The sequence below is a fragment of the Diadema setosum genome, chromosome 18 (assembly GCF_964275005.1).
Source record: "Diadema setosum chromosome 18, eeDiaSeto1, whole genome shotgun sequence".
Classification (NCBI taxonomy): domain Eukaryota; kingdom Metazoa; phylum Echinodermata; class Echinoidea; order Diadematoida; family Diadematidae; genus Diadema; species Diadema setosum.
The window spans coordinates 37,124,137-37,142,221 of NC_092702.1; the positions used below are offsets into that span (position 1 = coordinate 37,124,137).

Genomic DNA, 18,085 nt, shown 5'->3' on the forward strand with positions numbered 1-18,085 from the left:
AGTTATGTGGCGATGCAACTAGACACAGGAGCAATAAAAAACCTTAAAACTTCTATAATATAATAGAAGGCAATAAAGAATAGAATTTTGCACGTGTGTGTTTCGGGATGTGCAGCGGGGTGTGTAGGGCCTATGTGGTGTGCTTGTGCAATGAGCAACATTGTCCCCCTTCTGTCCCCCGGGCCCCCATAACCCCATTCTACAAAACTCTTTATCATTAACAAATGATTGCGCGAAGTGAAGATATTGATAACCTGAGAATTAAATTGAAACCCAACCAAGCTCAACTTGACCAACGCGTGAATTTGAATGCCCAAATATTTTCACGCATTTGCTTGTGAACATCTGAGAGCACATTCATGAATTGGGATGGCAGAAGTTTGATCATCCGAGAAAACCTATATTAGACAAAGTCAGTGCTTTTGATTTGTCCTGCAAGAAACAACGAAAGGAAATGAGTCTATACTATGGAAGAGAAAATGTTGATGAACTTGCAATCACAACGGTTACTTTTACAGAATTCAAGAAAACAGCTTTGAAGCAACGGCTCCTAACTGGAATGAAAGTGGAGATTCATTAGATTGGATTTATTTATTCAATACTCCATAAAAACCATACAAACAAACAGAGAAAATACACTACATATAAGTACAAATATAACTCACACATTACATTCAAATTCATGTCGTCAAATTTGTATAAAGTAACTGATATGACTGCAACGGATACAAAATATAAACGTCAACATAATCATGAAGCTTTAGGAACTTGACAGGAAGGCGGTGCCTTGAAGCCAAGTCCTTTAACATGAGTCATTGTACCAAACGAATATCATATAAATTACAAAGTTACAAACAGCAGCACAAAAAAAAAAAAATAGACACACAAACACATTAAACAAAAAGTATATATATAGTCTTATTAAAAATATTTTCTATGATACATTTATTCTAAAGATTGTCTGTCACTCAAATACTGCTTAAGATGGGTTTTAAAAATCGTAAAAGTCTAACTTGACTTTATTCCCTCTGGTAACTCATTCCATATTTTCGGTCCATTATAAGATATTGACTTTTGATAAGAGCTTAATCTTACAAATGGCAAATAATAATTAAAAAAGTTTCTTGTTATACATGCATGCACCTGGCTATTGAGCTTAAAGTAATTAGTTAATACTCCAGGAAGCATATTATGAGAACATGAAAACATAAATATTGCACTTTGATATATACACATATCAAGACTTTTCAAACGATCAAATATTGGCATTGTATGAGCACGGTAATCGCTAGGAGATACAATTCTGATTGCTTTCTTTTGTAATTTTAAAAGCCTCGCGAATTAGAACGTAGGCACACACTATATTTTGTGAGAGAAAATAATTAGTTTATAAATTTTAATCAATTGCAACCTCAATAAATTAAGTAGGCCTACTGATTATTCGTAATTTCATTCTGAAATGGGAAATATGCCCTAACTACGTGAAATTCGGTAGGAACCCTATAGGCCTAGGAAAACTGCGTCCAGCATAATCGAAAAATCTACAGGTTCTCTCCCCTTCCCCACCCTACCCCTTCCTTCCGACGTAATGAAAACCAAATCATCGAAGACTATGGGAATAGAGTTTTACAAGGCGTGTTTCCTTCCTTCCTTTCTTTCTTTCTTTCTTTATTTTCCCGGTAGGTGGCGCTGCGTCAGGGGTGTAAAATCTCTTTGCGGTGCACCAACCGGAAATCAAAACAGCTCGCAGCGCAAGCTAGCGCGCCATAAATGAATGAGTAGTGTGTGGACGTGAGTGAGTGCGCAACGTATAGCAGAAATTCCCGTCTCTCCTCCAAGCTTTCTACTGTTGGTATGACCTTATTTATCTATTGATCGATTAACAGGAAGTTGGTTAAATGTATTTGAGGATTAGATATAAGATACTCCATAAACGTATTACAAAGATGTTGATGAAATTCTGAGATTGATTATTATTGCAATACGAACAACTAAAAGCCTACTGTGATAACACTTATTAAAAATTTGACTTAGGCCCTAACACGAACAGTCCCACATACTTGTATATACGTATGCTTTATATGCGTATACAGCCACACACTGGTCATGTGTTAAATATTGTCTTCGTTTCTTGTCTAACGGTTTAACTAATTAGGGCCTAGACCTACGCCTGCAGTATTGTGTAGTGTTGTTCTCCCTAGTCCTGCTGATTTCGCCAAACCACTAACTCTACATACACTTCCTACCCTACTTGGCTTTATTTTATGCATAGGACCCAGGGATAGTACAGTATATTAGTAGGCTAGCCCGACCAGACGCTGTTAATACGCTACGCGAATACAGCGTCTGACCAACGAGCGGGCACCTACAAAGTGGGGAACCACAACACAACTACAAAACTTATGAAAATTTATACGTTCTTTATAAACAATGTACACGTTACCAAACGTTACTCACCTTAAGTGCATGCTTGTATTACAGAAGGTTCGTAAGTCCATTGAGAGCCCTCGTGATAAGTCCGTGGAACCAAAAAATGATACTTTCTGGCGGATTCCCTAACACCGTCAGGGTTCATCGTTGCAGAATTCAAAATGGCGCCTTGATCTCTGCGGAAATCTTTTGCGTGCGTGCGATGCGCTGCTTGAGTGTTGGTGTAGCAGCACGGTCGACAGCGCGACCTTTTGAAAGGGCATTCAGATCATGTGACCTCCCGGATATTGGAAATGGCCTGGCGTGAAAGACGATGTACCGTTCGTGAACCGTTCACACATGCTGCATATAACCATCATTTTAGGTAAGTTATCAAATCTAAATTTCAATATTCATAGCATAGATATGAAGTCTCATTATCATTTTGTTCGTCAGATGAGTTTGAAGTGACAAAAAAATGATCTAAAGTATCAAAATTCAATCCGATCGCATGCTATCGTTGGACCCTCTTCGTGTTTGGAGCTTCGTTGGTACAGCCCTGTCGCGCTACGTATGTACAGCGGCGACTGGGCTGTGTATAGTTATTAGTAGGCCTAACTGTTTTTATAGGCCCTACCACAACTTAAAAGCACAACCCTGTCCCTGTCGCTGTACAGAACTGTGCATGACGTCTGGTCTGGCTAGCTTATGCATGGATGCACATTTTGTAGCAAAGCGGTAGGAACAGTGTGTGAGGTAACGAGGGGTAGGGTACTATCTAGTAATCTATAGTATGAGTAAATTTAGTAGTGTAATGTAGAAGAGTGTAGCAAAATTATTTTGGGAGCGACATGACTCATAATTTTCTGGAATTAGAAATCAGTAACTTTTCTCCTGAAAAGGATGATACATATTAAATTACATTTCATCACTGTGGTTCTTCATCATGAAGTCAACCACTCCCAAAATTTTGTGATGAGCCCTAATTGCCAGATATTTTCCATGCAAAGTACATTGATTGTACACGAATATATGTAACTATACACAGCCCAGTCACTGTATACTATAAATAGCTCACAGCGTCTGTATGGGCTAACGAATATGGTGTATTCTGTACACAGTACTGGAAATTTGTAACATTTCATGCAGCTGAGAAATATTACTGCCAACAACATCATTACCATGTACCCAACGGTACGTTTTATTCAAATTGGCAGCTTTTGCAAGGTGCACCACCCATTGTGTAGAATGTATTACAATTGTATATTATTATTGATGCCTAAAGGGCTTCTCAATGTCACTTAAAGTTAAATTTACATAGTTTCTGATATTTGATACGTGTACTGAATCTTTCACTCATATTTCCTTTCATGAGATGTGCATGCATATTTCATTTATACTTTTTTGTAATGTGCAGCAGCAAAAGAAATAACAATAACTTTGACTTTTTGATCTCCTTTGATTCCAGATTCATGAAAAGGAGCCATGGCAAAGATACTGCAGTTATCGCAGGAAAGAAATCTTGCAAATTTAAACAAATATCTTGATGGCCTGAAATCAGAAGAGGTAAGGTTGACTTGTTAAGCCTTTTCATATTACATTTCATGACATATAATATTTTAAATGTATCAACAAAAGTTCCATTGTAACATGATTTGATATCTCCAAGTCTCTGACAAAAGTATTTCATATGAAACACATGTTTTGGCATGCTGTTATTGCTTCTTTCTGTTCACCTATTTCATGTTATGATATGGTATACATTATAAAAAAGATTTGTCAATTTCTGACCATTCACAGGCGATCTTGCACATTTTGTGTGCCTATGTGCAAAGATAAAGATATGCATTAGCTGTGTAAATTACTGATCCATGAGATGTACTTTAAATAACAGCAGCAAATATTCAACGACTGATTTCCAGGCTACTATTAGTAAGGATGAAACTGACAGATTGAAGAGTTTTTATTGCAGATAAGATTCATGATAGTCAAAAAGTAACTACAATTTGTATGAAGTAGTCATTAATGCAATGGTAACATCTCTTATGCACTGTTATACTCTGCAGCTGACATCTAACTTCAGACAGACAGTTCTGTCAGGAAAGACCAGTGATGTGGCCAACTTCCTCCATGCTGTGTTTCAGGGTTCCACACCTGACTCAGAGAAAGGTGTGGCACGTTGCCTCCATCTGTGCAAGTGTGCCCTGGGCCTTCTTGGGAGCCAGGAATTAAGTACCAAGATGGCCTCAGAAATCACTGGCTACTTACTCATTGAGGTAAGAGATCATTACCATACATTTTGTTTTGTTTTTTTCTATAATGTTGGAAGGTGGTTGGTTGTTTGGTTTATTGATTGCACTCAAGCACTAATGAATTTCAACCCCTGTTATTTGTTATTACCTATTCAAGGCTACACGCTAACCCATTTTTTTCTGCTGGTCCAACCTGTCTGTCAGACCATTAGGTACCCAGTTTTTCCATGTTTTACTGGTCCATTTCTGAAAAAGTTACTGGTCCATCAGTAATATGGACCTTTGGACCAGTGCGTGTACAGCCTTGACCTATATGAATAGTAAACAGAGTTAACCCATTGAAGACGAGTCCTGAGAATACTCGGGCAGATGTCTATGGGAAATGTGTGTTTTAGCAAAATTATAAAGTCTGTAAAAAGTACAAAGCAGTAGAATAACATCCAAGAAGTGAATGTGTCACGTTTTTCCCCATAAAGCAGACTTGATTTCATTTCAGTGTATGATGAGATGTAATTGCTTTTTACCTCCTGTTTGTAGATTGATAAATTTCCAGCATCTAGCTTGGTGCAACTGGCAGAAGTATTCACCGACATCATCAGATCCAAAGACATAACAAACGGAAAGTAAGTGTGATTGTTTTTTTCTTCATCTCTGTTTTCTTAGCTTGCAATGTACCCATCTCTCTCTGTCCATATCAGAAATCATAGTGGATGTTATATTTGTGTTCTGATGTTGACTATCAAGACATTAAAAGAGCCAGAGCTCATGATTGTCCTGTCCTCAGAAAATTGCCAGGTTGATGTATATGTCTGACTTAAACCTGTATTGTTGTGCACAAACCAACGGCGTAAATCCATACTGAGGAGTGGGGGGGATGATCGGCGATAGTCACCATCACCACGATTACAAGCCCATAACCGAACCGGCGCAGCCTTGAGGGGGACGGGGGTGAGAGAAACTTGGTAACCCCCCCCCCCCCCCCCACACACACACACACACACACTTTACAGGGATCGGATGTCTCACTCTTTTGCATGAAATATAAAGTGGGAGGAGAGTGATATATTTCTGACAAACTGTTACAAGCGAGCTTGAAAATTGTGACATTTTACAGTCCCAAAACTGCAGTTTGTGACTGTATTTTGTCCGCTTTGGAAATTAAGGGGGGCACCGGGTGAAACTGCTGGCAATTACTACTGACAGCAACATCAAGAGAATGGCATAACAATTAAATGCGAGCGAGCGAAGTGAGCGAGCTTGAAAATTTTGACATTTTACAGTAAAAAAAACCCTGCTGTTTTGGGCTGTATTTTTTCACTTTGGAAATTAAGGGGGGCGCACAGGGCGCAACTGCTGGCAGTTCGTACTGGCAGCAACATCAGGAGAATGGCATAACGATTAAATGCGAGCGAGCGAAGCGAGTGAGCTTGAAAATTTTGACATTTTACAGTCCCAAAACTGCCGTTTGTAGCTTTATTTTTAGCTTTGGAAATTAAGGGGGAGCACCGTGCGAAAACTGGTGGCAATTACTGGCAGCAACATCATGAGAATGCCATAATGATTAAATGCGAGTGTGCGAAGCGAGCGAGCTTGAAAATTTTGACATCTTACAGTCCCCAAAACTGCCATTTGTAGTTATATTTTTCGCTTTGGAAATTAAAGGGGACGCACCGGGCACAACTGCTGTCAATCACTGGCAGCAACATCAGGAGAATGCCATAGCGATTAAATGCGAGCGAGCGGAGCAAGCGAGCCTTAAAATTTTGACATTTTGCAATCCCAGACAATGTCGTTTGTAGCTGCATTTTTTCGCTTTGGAAATTAAGGGGAGGCACACCGGGCGAAAACTGCTGGCAATTACTGGCAGCAACATCAGGAGAATGGCATAATGATTGAGCGAGAGCGGAGCGAGCGAGCTTCAAAATTTTTGACTTATTACAGTCCCAAAACTGCCGTTTGTAGCTTTATTTTTAGCTTTGGAAATTAAGGGGGGGGGGGTACCGGGTGAAACTGCTGGCAATTACTGACAGCAACATCAAGAGAATGGCATAACAATAAAATGCGAGCGAGCGAAGCGAGCGAGCTTGAAAATTTTGGCATTTTACAGTAAAAAAAAACTGCCGTTTTGGACTGTATTTTTTCGCTTTGGAAATTAAGGGGGCGCACAGGGCGCAACTGCTGGCAGTTCGTACTGGCAGCAACATCAGGAGAATGGCATAACGATTAAATGCGAGCGAGCGAAGCGAGTGAGCTTGAAAATTTTGACATTTTACAGTCCCCAAAACTGTCGTTTGTGGCTGCATTTTGTCGCTTTGGAAATTAAGGGGGAGCACCGGGCGAAAACTGCTGGCAATTACTGGCAGCAACATCAGGAGAATGGCATAATGATTAAATGCGAGCGAGCGAAGCGAGCGAGCTTCAAAATTTTGACTTATTACAGTCCCAAAACTGCCGTTTGTAGCTATATTTTTCGCTTTGGAAATTAAGGGGGGAGCACCGGGCGAAAACTGCTGGCAATAACTGGCAGCAACATCAGGAGAATGGCATAATGATTAAATGCGAGCGAGCGAGCTTCAAAATTTTGACTTATTACACTCCCAAAACTGCCGTTTGTAGCTATATTTTTCGCTTTGGAAATTAAGGGGGGAGCACCGGGCGAAAACTGCTGGCAATAACTGGCAGCAACATCAGGAGAATGGCATAATGATTAAATGCGAGCGAGCGAAGCGAGCGAGCTTCAAAATTTTGACTTATTACAGTCCCAAAACTGCCGTTTGTAGCTAAATTTTTCGCTTTGGAAATTAAGGGGGGGGGGGAGCACCGGGCGAAAACTGCTGGCAATAACTGGCAGCAACATCAGGAGAATGGCATAATGATTAAATGCGAGTGAGTGAAGCGAGCTTCAAAATTTTGACATCTTACAGTCCCAAAACTGCCGTTTGTAGCTATGTTTTTCGCTGTGGAGATTAAGGGGGAGGGGGGAGCACCGGGCGAAAACTGGTGGCAATTACTGGCAGCAACATCATGAGAATGGCATAATGATTAAATGCGAGTGTGCGAAGCGAGCGAGCTTGAAAATTTTGACATCTTACAGTCCCCAAAACTGCCATTTGTAGCTATATTTTTCGCTTTGGAAATAAAAGGGGATGCACCGGGCACAACTGCTGTCAATCACTGGCAGCAACATCAGGAGAATGCCATAGCGATTAAATGCGAGCGAGCGGAGCAAGCGAGCCTTAAAATTTTGACATTTTGCAATTCCAGAAAATGTCGTTTGTAGCTGTATTTTTTCGCTTTGGAAATTAAGGGGAGGCACACCGGGCGAAAACTGCTGGCAATTACTGGCAGCAACATCAGGAGAATGGCATAATGATTAAATCCGAGCGAGCGGAGCGAGCGAGCTTCAAAATTTCGACTTATTACAGTCCCCAAACTGCCGTTTGTAGCTTTATTTTTAGCTTTGGAAATTAAGGGGGAGCACTGGGCGAAAACTGCTGGCAATTTATGGCAGCAACATCATGAGAATGGCATAATGATTAAATGCGAGTGTGCGAAGCGAGCGAGCTTGAAAATTTTGACATCTTACAGTCCCCAAAACTGCCATTTGTAGCTATATTATTCGCTTTGGAAATTAAAGGCGACGCACCGGGCACAACTGCTGTCAATCACTGGCAGCAACATCAGGAGAATGCCATAGCGATTAAATGCGAGCGAGCGGAGCAAGCGAGCCTTAAAATTTTGACATTTTGCAATTCCAGAAAATGTCGTTTGTAGCTGTATTTTTTCGCTTTGGAAATTAAGGGGAGGCACACCGGGCGAAAACTGCTGGCAATTACTGGCAGCAACATCAGGAGAATGGCATAATGATTAAATCCGAGCGAGCGGAGCGAGCGAGCTTCAAAATTTCGACTTATTACAGTCCCAAAACTGCCGTTTGTAGCTTTATTTTTAGCTTTGGAAATTAAGGGGGAGCACCGGGCGAAAACTGCTGGCAATTTATGGCAGCAACATCATGAGAATGGCATGATGATTAAATGCGAGTGTGCGAAGCGAGCGAGCTTGAAAAATTTTGACATCTTACAGTCCCCCAAACTGCCATTTGTAGCTATATTTTTTGCTTTTTGAGATTAGGGGGGGGGGCGCACCGGGCGCAACTGCTGTCAATCACTGGTAGCAACATCAGGGGAATGGCTTAGCGCTTAAATGCGAGCGAGCGGAGCGAGCGAGCTTTAAAATTTTGACATTTTACACCCCCAAAACTGCCGTTTTTAGCTATATTTTGGCGATTTGGTTTGTCCCACTTTTATGGGGGAACCATCCCCCCCCCCCCCATCGACGCCTCTGCATATGAGGGAGCTTTTGTTAAGTGAAAGATATGCTGCACACTCTTTGACAAATTAGGGAAATATACGTCAATCTCAACAGTGTACTTATCGAAAGGGATCCAGTATAGCATGTTTATGATTGCAATTCAACAATTTGGTGCATAGTTCTGGCGGTATTTGGACAATAATTCCATTAAGAAAGTTCGAAATTTGTCCTCATCTCGGAAATTGCTTGGGGGATAAATGATTTGCCTGCCTAAACACTTTCGTAGGGGCGGGGCAAATGCCCTTTGCCCCCCCCCCCCCCCCCCCCCCGAGATATTTTCGACGCCCCTGATCTTCCCTGGGTATACCCATAGATGTATCTTGACTGAATTATCAGTCACTGTCGTTCCTCATGAATGATTTAGGAAATGGAGGGGGTTCAATTATGGCAATATAGTTTTGTTATTGTTTGTTTGTTTGTTTTCGTGCATATTTTGCAGATGGTCCCAAGTTACTCTCGTCTTAGCATGTTTACATGTAGGCCTACACTATTTGACGTTGTCAACATCTGAGCCATGCATTACAGTGTATGTCCATGCCCGTGAGCGAGCGAAGCGAGCGAGCGCTTGAGAAAATTATGCATTTGATTTCCTACAAGATAGAATACTGTTCAGCTCTGTTACCTGTCTGAAGGCCGGCGTACAAACGTCATGCAATATGCCAAAATTGATACAATCACATTTCTGCTTCCTCCATTTTTTTTTCTTCAAAATTCAGGGGGGGATGATTGTACAGGCCATCCCCCCCTCCTCCATTTCAGGGGGGGATATATCCCCCCATCCCCCCCGGGATTTACGCCCATGGCACAAACCAAAAGAAAACAAAGATTATGGCCATCTAGATTGGCAAGTTCTGATTAAGGGAGCTGAAAGGAACATGTGTACAGAAATGTTCTGAAAAATGATAGAAACAAGTCATCATTGAAGAAAAATACAGAGCTGCTCCTGGGCACCGTTTCATGAAAGTTGTCAGCCCTGACAAGATGTCAGTCACAGACAATTACCATAGTAACAGTCAGTTACAAGAGCGTCTCAAGAAATAAAAACCAAGGATTTTACTGAAATTGTCAGAGACCGACAACTTGTCAGCACAGACTAAATTGATGAAACACCCCCCAGATTGTCGCTGGTGTTCTAACAAGTCACTTTTGACCGTGTGACAGAGACCCAGATTCTGAGCTGTCTGAAAAGTCAAAAATTAGAAAGGAGATTTATCTCTTTTGTTCTAATCAGAGCTCTTGAGCTGCTTCCCAAGGTGATATCCTCTCTGGCTGCTATGGAAACGGTTTCCACTGACAATGGCAGGATGTCTGGCAAGGAGTTCAAGGATCACCTCTTGAATAATTTGTGTTCCTGCAGGTATGTCTAAGTGTGATAAAGAAGCAATTACCAAAGCAGAGAAAATACAAAGTAAGGTGATCTTGGTGGTGTGTTGTGAAAATTTAAATGTGTTACAAAGGTTTGATATTGTAAAAACCTCTTGTCCAAAGGGAAAAAATCCCAGAATTTTACATAGAAATCTGTAGAATTTTTGCTGAAAGATGCTATATCACTCATTAGAAGCAGACTAGCCTGAAGCCAGAATGAATAAGAGTACATCAAGAAAGATTCTTCAAAGTAGCCTAAACTCAATCTAATCATACTCTGTTGCAAAGTGTATCAACCCCCCTCCCTCAAAAAAAGAAGAAATTCCACCCAAAACAAATGAACAAAAACAATGTAAATTTCACGAGATATGCATTGTGATTCTTGTGTCCAATAGATATTGTCTGAAAGATGAGGTTTAGAATAACACAGCTATTTCCTATGTAGGCACCACAAGTGTTCCCCAAGATGTGTTTATTTTTGTGTGCACTGACCATCCTTCCCTAGTCCAGTCAAGCTCAGTGAGTCCAGCAAAACAACACATTGTGCTGATACACTAAAAAGCAGAAAGTAATTTATCAGTGAGATAGATTCCAATTTCCTTACTGTTTGTGTTCCATTACTACTAGAGTCTTATTATGAACCCCTTTTTTCCCACTTTCTCCTCTTTGTTTTTGCCAATGCTTGTGTAGTAAGTTGAAAAAATAGTGTTAATGAAGGGTATTCTAGGCACACTTCATTCAAAATGTGTTATTCTGTTGTTTGGATTCAATTCAGATGGGAAGCAAGGTGTGCAATCCATTTGGCATCAGTCTTCAGGTAAGAATGCCCGTATATGTCAACGAATTTTTTCCCTCATTTTATGGCAAATAATTTCTTCACTTGTTTGTTTTTAAAGGACAAGTCCACCTTCATAGACATGTGGGTTGAGTGAATGCAGCTATATTAGTAGAACACATCAGTGAAAGTGTGGGGAAAATCAGACAGTCGGTTCAAAAGTTATGAATTTTTGAAGTTTCTGCTCAGTCACGGCTGGATAAGAAGACTACTATAGCTTGTGATGTCACATGTGTACAACGATATAAAGAAAGAATAAAGAAAATTCAACATATTTTCACCTTTCTCGCATAACAAAAGAACACTTGACTTCTCTCTTTCAGAAGGCAGGGGGAATAATATTACCCGTAACATACATCAGTGACAAGTCGAAGAAATGTGCACTTTATTCAAAAAGTAAAGTTTTGTGAAATTCTCTTTTTATTTTCCTTATATCATTGTACGCATGTGACATCATACACTGTAGTAGTCTTCTCATCCAGCAGTGACTGCGCAGATACTTTAAAAATTCACAAATATTGAATGGATTGTCCGATTTTCCACAAACTTTCACTGATGTGCTCTACTAATATTGTTGCCTTCACTCAATCCACATGTATATGAAGGTGGACTTGTCCTTTAAGTCAATCCTCCATCCACTCTTTCACGTTTGTTTTCATTCTTTCATTTTCTTTGTTTCTTTTCTATTGACATCACAATATTATCTTTATCACACACACAATAGAAATACTCATGTTCTGATATTATGTTAAAACTATGTGAGCTACAGTATTTATGAGCCTAGGAAAGGTCTCAAGGTCTCTTGTGTAAATAGTTAAATGTCAACAAAATACAAAATTTTCATCACTTGAGATAATAATCCATTATGTTCAGTCTTAATTTATGCTATAACTTCAATGAAAATTGCCAAGATGTGATTGTCAGCAACTACAGAAGTCTTGAAATTGTGAAATGGTTTGGATATACTCTTTCTCTTTGAATGACAGGGAGGTCACTTTAAGCAGTGACCAGCTGAAGTTTGTCATCAACAAGCTCCTGCGCATGTTGAAGTATGTAGAAGTGCAGGAGTTACCTCCCCTGGTCTACCAGCTTCTTCTCCTCTCCTCCAAGGGTCACAAGAGGGTCGTGGTAGAGGGCCTTGTAGCCTTCTTCTCTGAGCAGGACAGGGCTCTCCAACAACAACAACAACAACAACAACAAGCAGATGGTCATGAGGGGTCAGTAGCAGATTTGTGACCACACTGTGTTATCATCATTATCATTATCATTATTTCTATCACCGATACTATTATATTATGTTATATTATTGTTTTTATTATATCTGTGATAATTACAGTCATGATATCCTTTGAACATTTTTCGATATTACCAACAGAAATGATAGATGAAAGCACACTATAGATAATCTTGGGAAGCATGTCCATGTAGGTATGCATAAGGTGCATGTTTATGTGTATGTGTATTATTAATGTGTTATTCATATATATTAAAAAAAAAAACATTTAAATTTCATCAGTGTTTTTGTCCTCATAACCATGTTTTTTGTCTAATTGAAATTATTGGAGACTTTTCTGTGTTCGTAGCCTTCACTTGCCAGCGTTGGAAAAAAAAAAAAAAAAAAAGAAAAGATGGCAGTTGCTGTGACCAGGGTTTGAACCTGGGTCTTTACATTCACAATGTAATGTCTTAACCACTAGACCATCACGGCTACGCCAATCAAGAGGATGTTGCTTTCAGTTTTAACCCTGTTGGTGATTAGGCAATAATTGTGGGGAATGCCAGATAAAGCAGAATTTCTCCAACATGTAAACTTCTGGGGAATCCCCAGGGTTGTACCTGAGACCCTCTCTGCTTCAGGATACATTTTTATAGTCTACAGAAATGATTATCTGTTTAATATTTTCTTAATCACCTGTGGTAAGAGCTCACCAGTATTGACAATGTTGCAATGTACAATGCTGTGGCTGACCACTATGATCTTGTCGAAGGTCAGTGTAGGGCTACAGACACAGCATTTTGTGAAGTCCTATCACAACATTAGATGATGCTGATTGTAACTGGAACAAGAGGTCTCTTGATACAGACTAGAAATGTTGAGTTCAAATTCATTTATAAACTTGTACTTCAAAACTTGCCACAGTTCATCGCATAGAAAATAAGCCATCTGCTCTGTTCTGTTCTGCAATTTTGTTTCAAGATTCAAGGACTTTTGTTTGTTTGAATACTCCTTAGATGAATGTAGACAGTGACAGTGAGTTATGCTTCTGAACTTTGTCTTTGTGATTTGAAAGGAGAGTGGAAATTTTTGGTTGCTATCTTTCATGCATACTCAGCATGTGTTTTGTAGTGGTAGAGAAGTGTGAACACTTTCTGGACCACATGGAGAACATGGGATTCTAACTGCTTTTCTATTTTCCATGCAATGGGATATTGCTGTAGGAATCATCATGTTTTCCCCAATGCAACTGCTTATTCTACATTGGCCTAAAATCCTGACAAGTATTTCATCTCCTGTTCGAGATAACCAAGCATCATAGGATATATGAGTGGCTCTCGTTCGGCTATCATACATGTGAGTCGCTGGCTTTTTTTTTGTTGTGACATTCAATGTAGTGATGCAGTGGAAACAAGTGCTTTCTCTCAGGAGCAGCTACATCACACGGAGGGCACGATCATTGTCCACATCACATTCTCCATCAAACAGGACCAGGATCTTGGCAGGGAGTTCATCAAGTTCCTCAAGGTAAGGATTACAGGGCAACGGTTCATGAAAGTTGTCAGTTCTGACAAGTTGTCAGTTTCTGACAATCACCATAGTAACAGTCAGTGACCAGAGCTTCTCGGCCAATCAAAGCCAAGGATTTTGCTGAAATTGTCAGAGACTGACAACTTGTCAGGAATGACAGTATTTTTGTCAGGATTGACAGTATTCATGAAATGGTGCCCAGACGTGACAACAACTTAGAAAATGAGCAAGGGTGTGGGGCTGAATTGTCATTTTCATCCTTTGATTGCAGGAGAATGAAAGTGCCGGTTTCAGCGATTATACCATGTACTGGAACCTAACAAAGTTTTCTTGGAAACCTGATTTCCATTTTTTGCTTCTGCATCATTCAGATGATTTTCAAAAAGTTGAAATGTATTATTTTAAAGGAGATAGTTGGACATTCGAAGATTTCTTTACTGTGAAATTGATCAAATTGACTGTCAGATTCTTTAATACTGTTTGATTTATGATATCATTTTTGGCACATACACAGGGGAAATCAAAGGCTGATATGTAATTCATTGTGGTATCTCACTGTCTTGTTGCTTTCTTTCCAGGCTGGCCAACAAAGAGACTGCAGCACTGTTCTGGCTCCATTCAGCGTGGCTCTAGCCCTCTCTGTGGCCCAGATACATAGGTTTGAGGAACAGGTCAGTTTGCTTCAATGATTGTTTGATACACCATTATACATAAACTTAAGTGCAGGTGCGCTCCTGAAGTAGTAGACTTAGCCCCATGAGTGTGTTCATACATGCTGGAGTCACCGGCTGCTGAGACCACACACAGTGGCTGAGAGAGGCATAACTGTCAAGGAAACCTTTGCATGCAAGAAATTTGAACATATGCACAGCACATGCCAGCATCTTTATCACCATCCCCACTTTGACAACAGCTAGCCTTGTTGATTGTCATCCATCTTCCCTCTCTATCATATATTTTCTTGATATCATCTATCTATCATCTATCTCTCACCCACTCTCATCATTTTGCTATCAGTGTAGAGACAACTCCTATCATAACAAAGTCCTCTGGACTGCCAGTTTACTTTGTTCGTTACATGAACATTTTGTGGAAGCCAAACAAAAAAAGTATATGAAAATATACAGATAATAATTTTGAGACCTGAATTGTTGCTTTGTTCTAACAAAATTTTGTCGTAACAGTGTTTGTTATAATGGGGTGTACTGTCGTACACTAAAAGTGTAATTGTTCTATTTTCAGATCTTTGACTTCCTGAAAGCTACCATACTGAAAAGCTTGAAAGACGCTAAACGCCATGGCACATCTCCCTGGATATCAGGTATTTGATATTACTATTTCATTTTACTTCTTGTCAAAAATGTGACCTTCCATTCACTTAAGTGAAACACAAGTAAGGTGGAATTATTCCAAACTTTTATACACATTTTTGTGAACAAAGTTCTCTTGATGAGCACAAACCTTGGCTTGTCTCTTGTCCCTCTGCTGGCTACCTAGCAAAATCTGAGCAAGTATTTTATCTTCCCAGTAACCCACTCATCAAAAGGGGAATAGATGCATTTTTTCCAAGAAAGAAAGATCAAATGGAGATGGAAATGACTGATTGTTTCTCTTTCCTGATAGGAACTGATGTCAGCCTCCATAATGATGTAGAGTCCCTCCTACAGTATAAATCAAATCTGATCAGAGTGGGTTCTCTATTATGACACTGTGATGTGATTGACTGCGATCCTGATATGATGTCTTTATGATTGTCACGTGAAGTGAGGTACTTCTGAATAGAGAAGAGGTTTCACAAAGCTGTAGAAGATAGCATTGCTATGACTGCAGAGATATATCAAGGCAATTGAGAATTCAATTCATGCTTCTCTAATGCAATGCAACTGTCAAAAAAAAAATGAATAAATAAATAGATGTGTGGAATTTCAAGAGTTCCTGTGAAAGAAGGTTACTGCATGGAATGTTACACATGTATTTGATTTTTTTTTTTTTTTAAATTGTTGTACTTTGTTTAACAGATCTTGTTGTTGCTGGCCGAGATGTAACCAAGCTGATTCTTGAGACAGTGAAGAACAGGTGAGTGGAAAGACAGGAGTGAGTAAATCTATGAATAAGATATGTTTTTTTTTTAATGATGTAAAAGGGGCCTGAGCTTTCGATCCTAGCAGAATCTTTGTCAGAGGCAAAAATGACAAACAGGCAGGAAAAGCAATCATACAGTCTAAGGACTACACACAACAAGAACAGTCAGAGGAGGGCTAGGGATACAGAACAAAGAAAACAAAAGGGAAGGGGTTGGAGGTCATGGGCGAGGAGATCAACAGGTAAAGGGAGGGGATTAAAGGAGGGTGGACAGACAAAAGGCAGAGGAGGGACAGCGATGGTCCTGAGGACCATGGGGGCAACCAGTGAAGGAAAAGGATGAATGGGGAGGCAACATCAAACAAGATGAATAAAGAAAAGAAAGGAGTGAAATAGCAACAGCAAGAGTGGGGCTGAGCAAGCAGCGAGCCCTAACCTGGTGTATCAAAAAGAGGCAACAAAATCAAAGTAAGAGTCAACCAACAAATGCTAGTTATCAAACATATCAAAGTGTTTATAAAATAATTTTATTCCATTGGCTCACCACTATTGGATAAGCAGTTTTCAGCAGCTTTTTTCTTTTGCTACATTTTTTAATGGTGTTATGGGGCGAATTGATATCATATAGCACTTTGTGTTGGCATGACCTCACATAGTTTGCACTATGTGAGTTGATTGAAATGTAATGCCTATCATTATTTTATACTTAGAATTGGCCAATTGTGTAATTTGTGTAGATTTACACTACATGAATTGTCCATTAAATAGATATTTGTAGACGTGTGGTAAAATATGAATGTACATATTTTTGATTTTTTTTTTGGGTGTAAACTTGAGTAATCTCTTCCATGTATGATATGTCTTTCTTTAGATCATATAATGGCTTTAGTCAGAATGCTGGTTAGCTCTCTACATGTTTTCAGAGATCTTCCTTTCATGAGTTTTAACTTTTCTTTAATTTCCCCTGTTGCCAGTGGAATCATGCCATGTTTCAAGTGTATTTGTGTATTACACCTTGAATATTGCTGCAATTGGTAAAGCTGAGATGTGTCTTATCTAATGTGTATTTCTGTAGCACACCATGCATATCTCTAATGTAAGTCCCTTTGGCTGAGGTATGGCTCATTTTATTATGGTATGTTTATTTATTACACTCTCTGCATCACTGTAGTCTGTATGGCTGGGATATGCCTTATTTCAAATACTGTAAAACATGATATATTCACGGCATGAAATCTTCGCGAATTGGAGCCAACGGCCTTTTTCACAGCATGACATTTTTACGAATTGCCACTGGCATTCAATGCATATAGTGTTGACAAGAACTTTCACGTGCATTTATTTTCGCGAATCTTGGCGCTTGTGAAATTCGCGAAATTAAAATGCACGCGAACATTCCTTGTTGTACAGTATGGTATATGTTTGTGTTTTATGCTCTGTTCATCACTGCAGCCTGTATGGCTGGGACCATGTCATGCAAGGCCTGGTCCAACTTGGCTTCACTCTCATGGATGCATTTGGACCCAAGCCAGGTCCTTTTGGTGGAAAGGGAGCAGGTGAGGTTGGGTACATAGACCAACTATTCCAAGAAAATCTCATTTCAGATACCTATACTGAATGTATACACTGAATGTATATCCATTTATCATATTACTTCACTTGTAACTCTTTAACCCATTGAGGATGGACTGATTTTACTGCAACACACATTTCACTGCTCGAGTATACTTGGGACTCGTCCTCAACAGGTTGATAAACCCATAGACTTGCATAATTTTATGTCACTTAGTTCCTCCAAGGTTGGTTCCTCTTGCTTTCTTGGAGGAAAATGTTGTCACCTGTATCTTCTGAAATGATGATTATGATAAGATTCTCCATTTCTTACTTGTCAATGCCAAGATTGGTTTGACATTGTGTTTCTCAAGGGCAAGATATTCCATGTGCTATATGTGGAGAAGCAAATGAAATCAAGGTGAAAACAATTTATGTAAGTGTGTGTCCTATGGCATCATTCTGTGAAATGTT

At 39.7% G+C, this 18,085-nt stretch overlaps 1 protein-coding gene and 1 non-coding gene across 2 annotated transcripts in view; one reads left to right on the top strand and one right to left on the bottom strand.

Annotated features, from left to right (window-relative positions):
* Positions 1 to 1,811: 1,811 nt before the first annotated feature.
* LOC140241539 (Fanconi anemia group I protein-like) overlaps positions 1,812 to 18,085 on the top strand; it is a 37,114-nt gene continuing 20,840 nt past the window's right edge. Inside the window, exons 1-12 of the mRNA XM_072321274.1 lie at positions 1,812 to 1,852; positions 3,878 to 3,975; positions 4,476 to 4,685; positions 5,199 to 5,284; positions 10,264 to 10,389; positions 11,173 to 11,214; positions 12,219 to 12,439; positions 13,854 to 13,975; positions 14,557 to 14,649; positions 15,221 to 15,299; positions 15,997 to 16,054; positions 17,513 to 17,616. Of these exons, the coding sequence (XP_072177375.1) occupies positions 3,895 to 3,975; positions 4,476 to 4,685; positions 5,199 to 5,284; positions 10,264 to 10,389; positions 11,173 to 11,214; positions 12,219 to 12,439; positions 13,854 to 13,975; positions 14,557 to 14,649; positions 15,221 to 15,299; positions 15,997 to 16,054; positions 17,513 to 17,616 (1,222 nt within the window). The 5' untranslated portion in view covers positions 1,812 to 1,852; positions 3,878 to 3,894. The remainder of the gene's footprint in view (positions 1,853 to 3,877; positions 3,976 to 4,475; positions 4,686 to 5,198; positions 5,285 to 10,263; positions 10,390 to 11,172; positions 11,215 to 12,218; positions 12,440 to 13,853; positions 13,976 to 14,556; positions 14,650 to 15,220; positions 15,300 to 15,996; positions 16,055 to 17,512; positions 17,617 to 18,085) is intronic.
* Positions 12,869 to 12,940, bottom strand: Trnah-gug (transfer RNA histidin (anticodon GUG)). Its single transcript has one exon. It is a non-coding gene; the product is annotated as a tRNA-His (tRNA).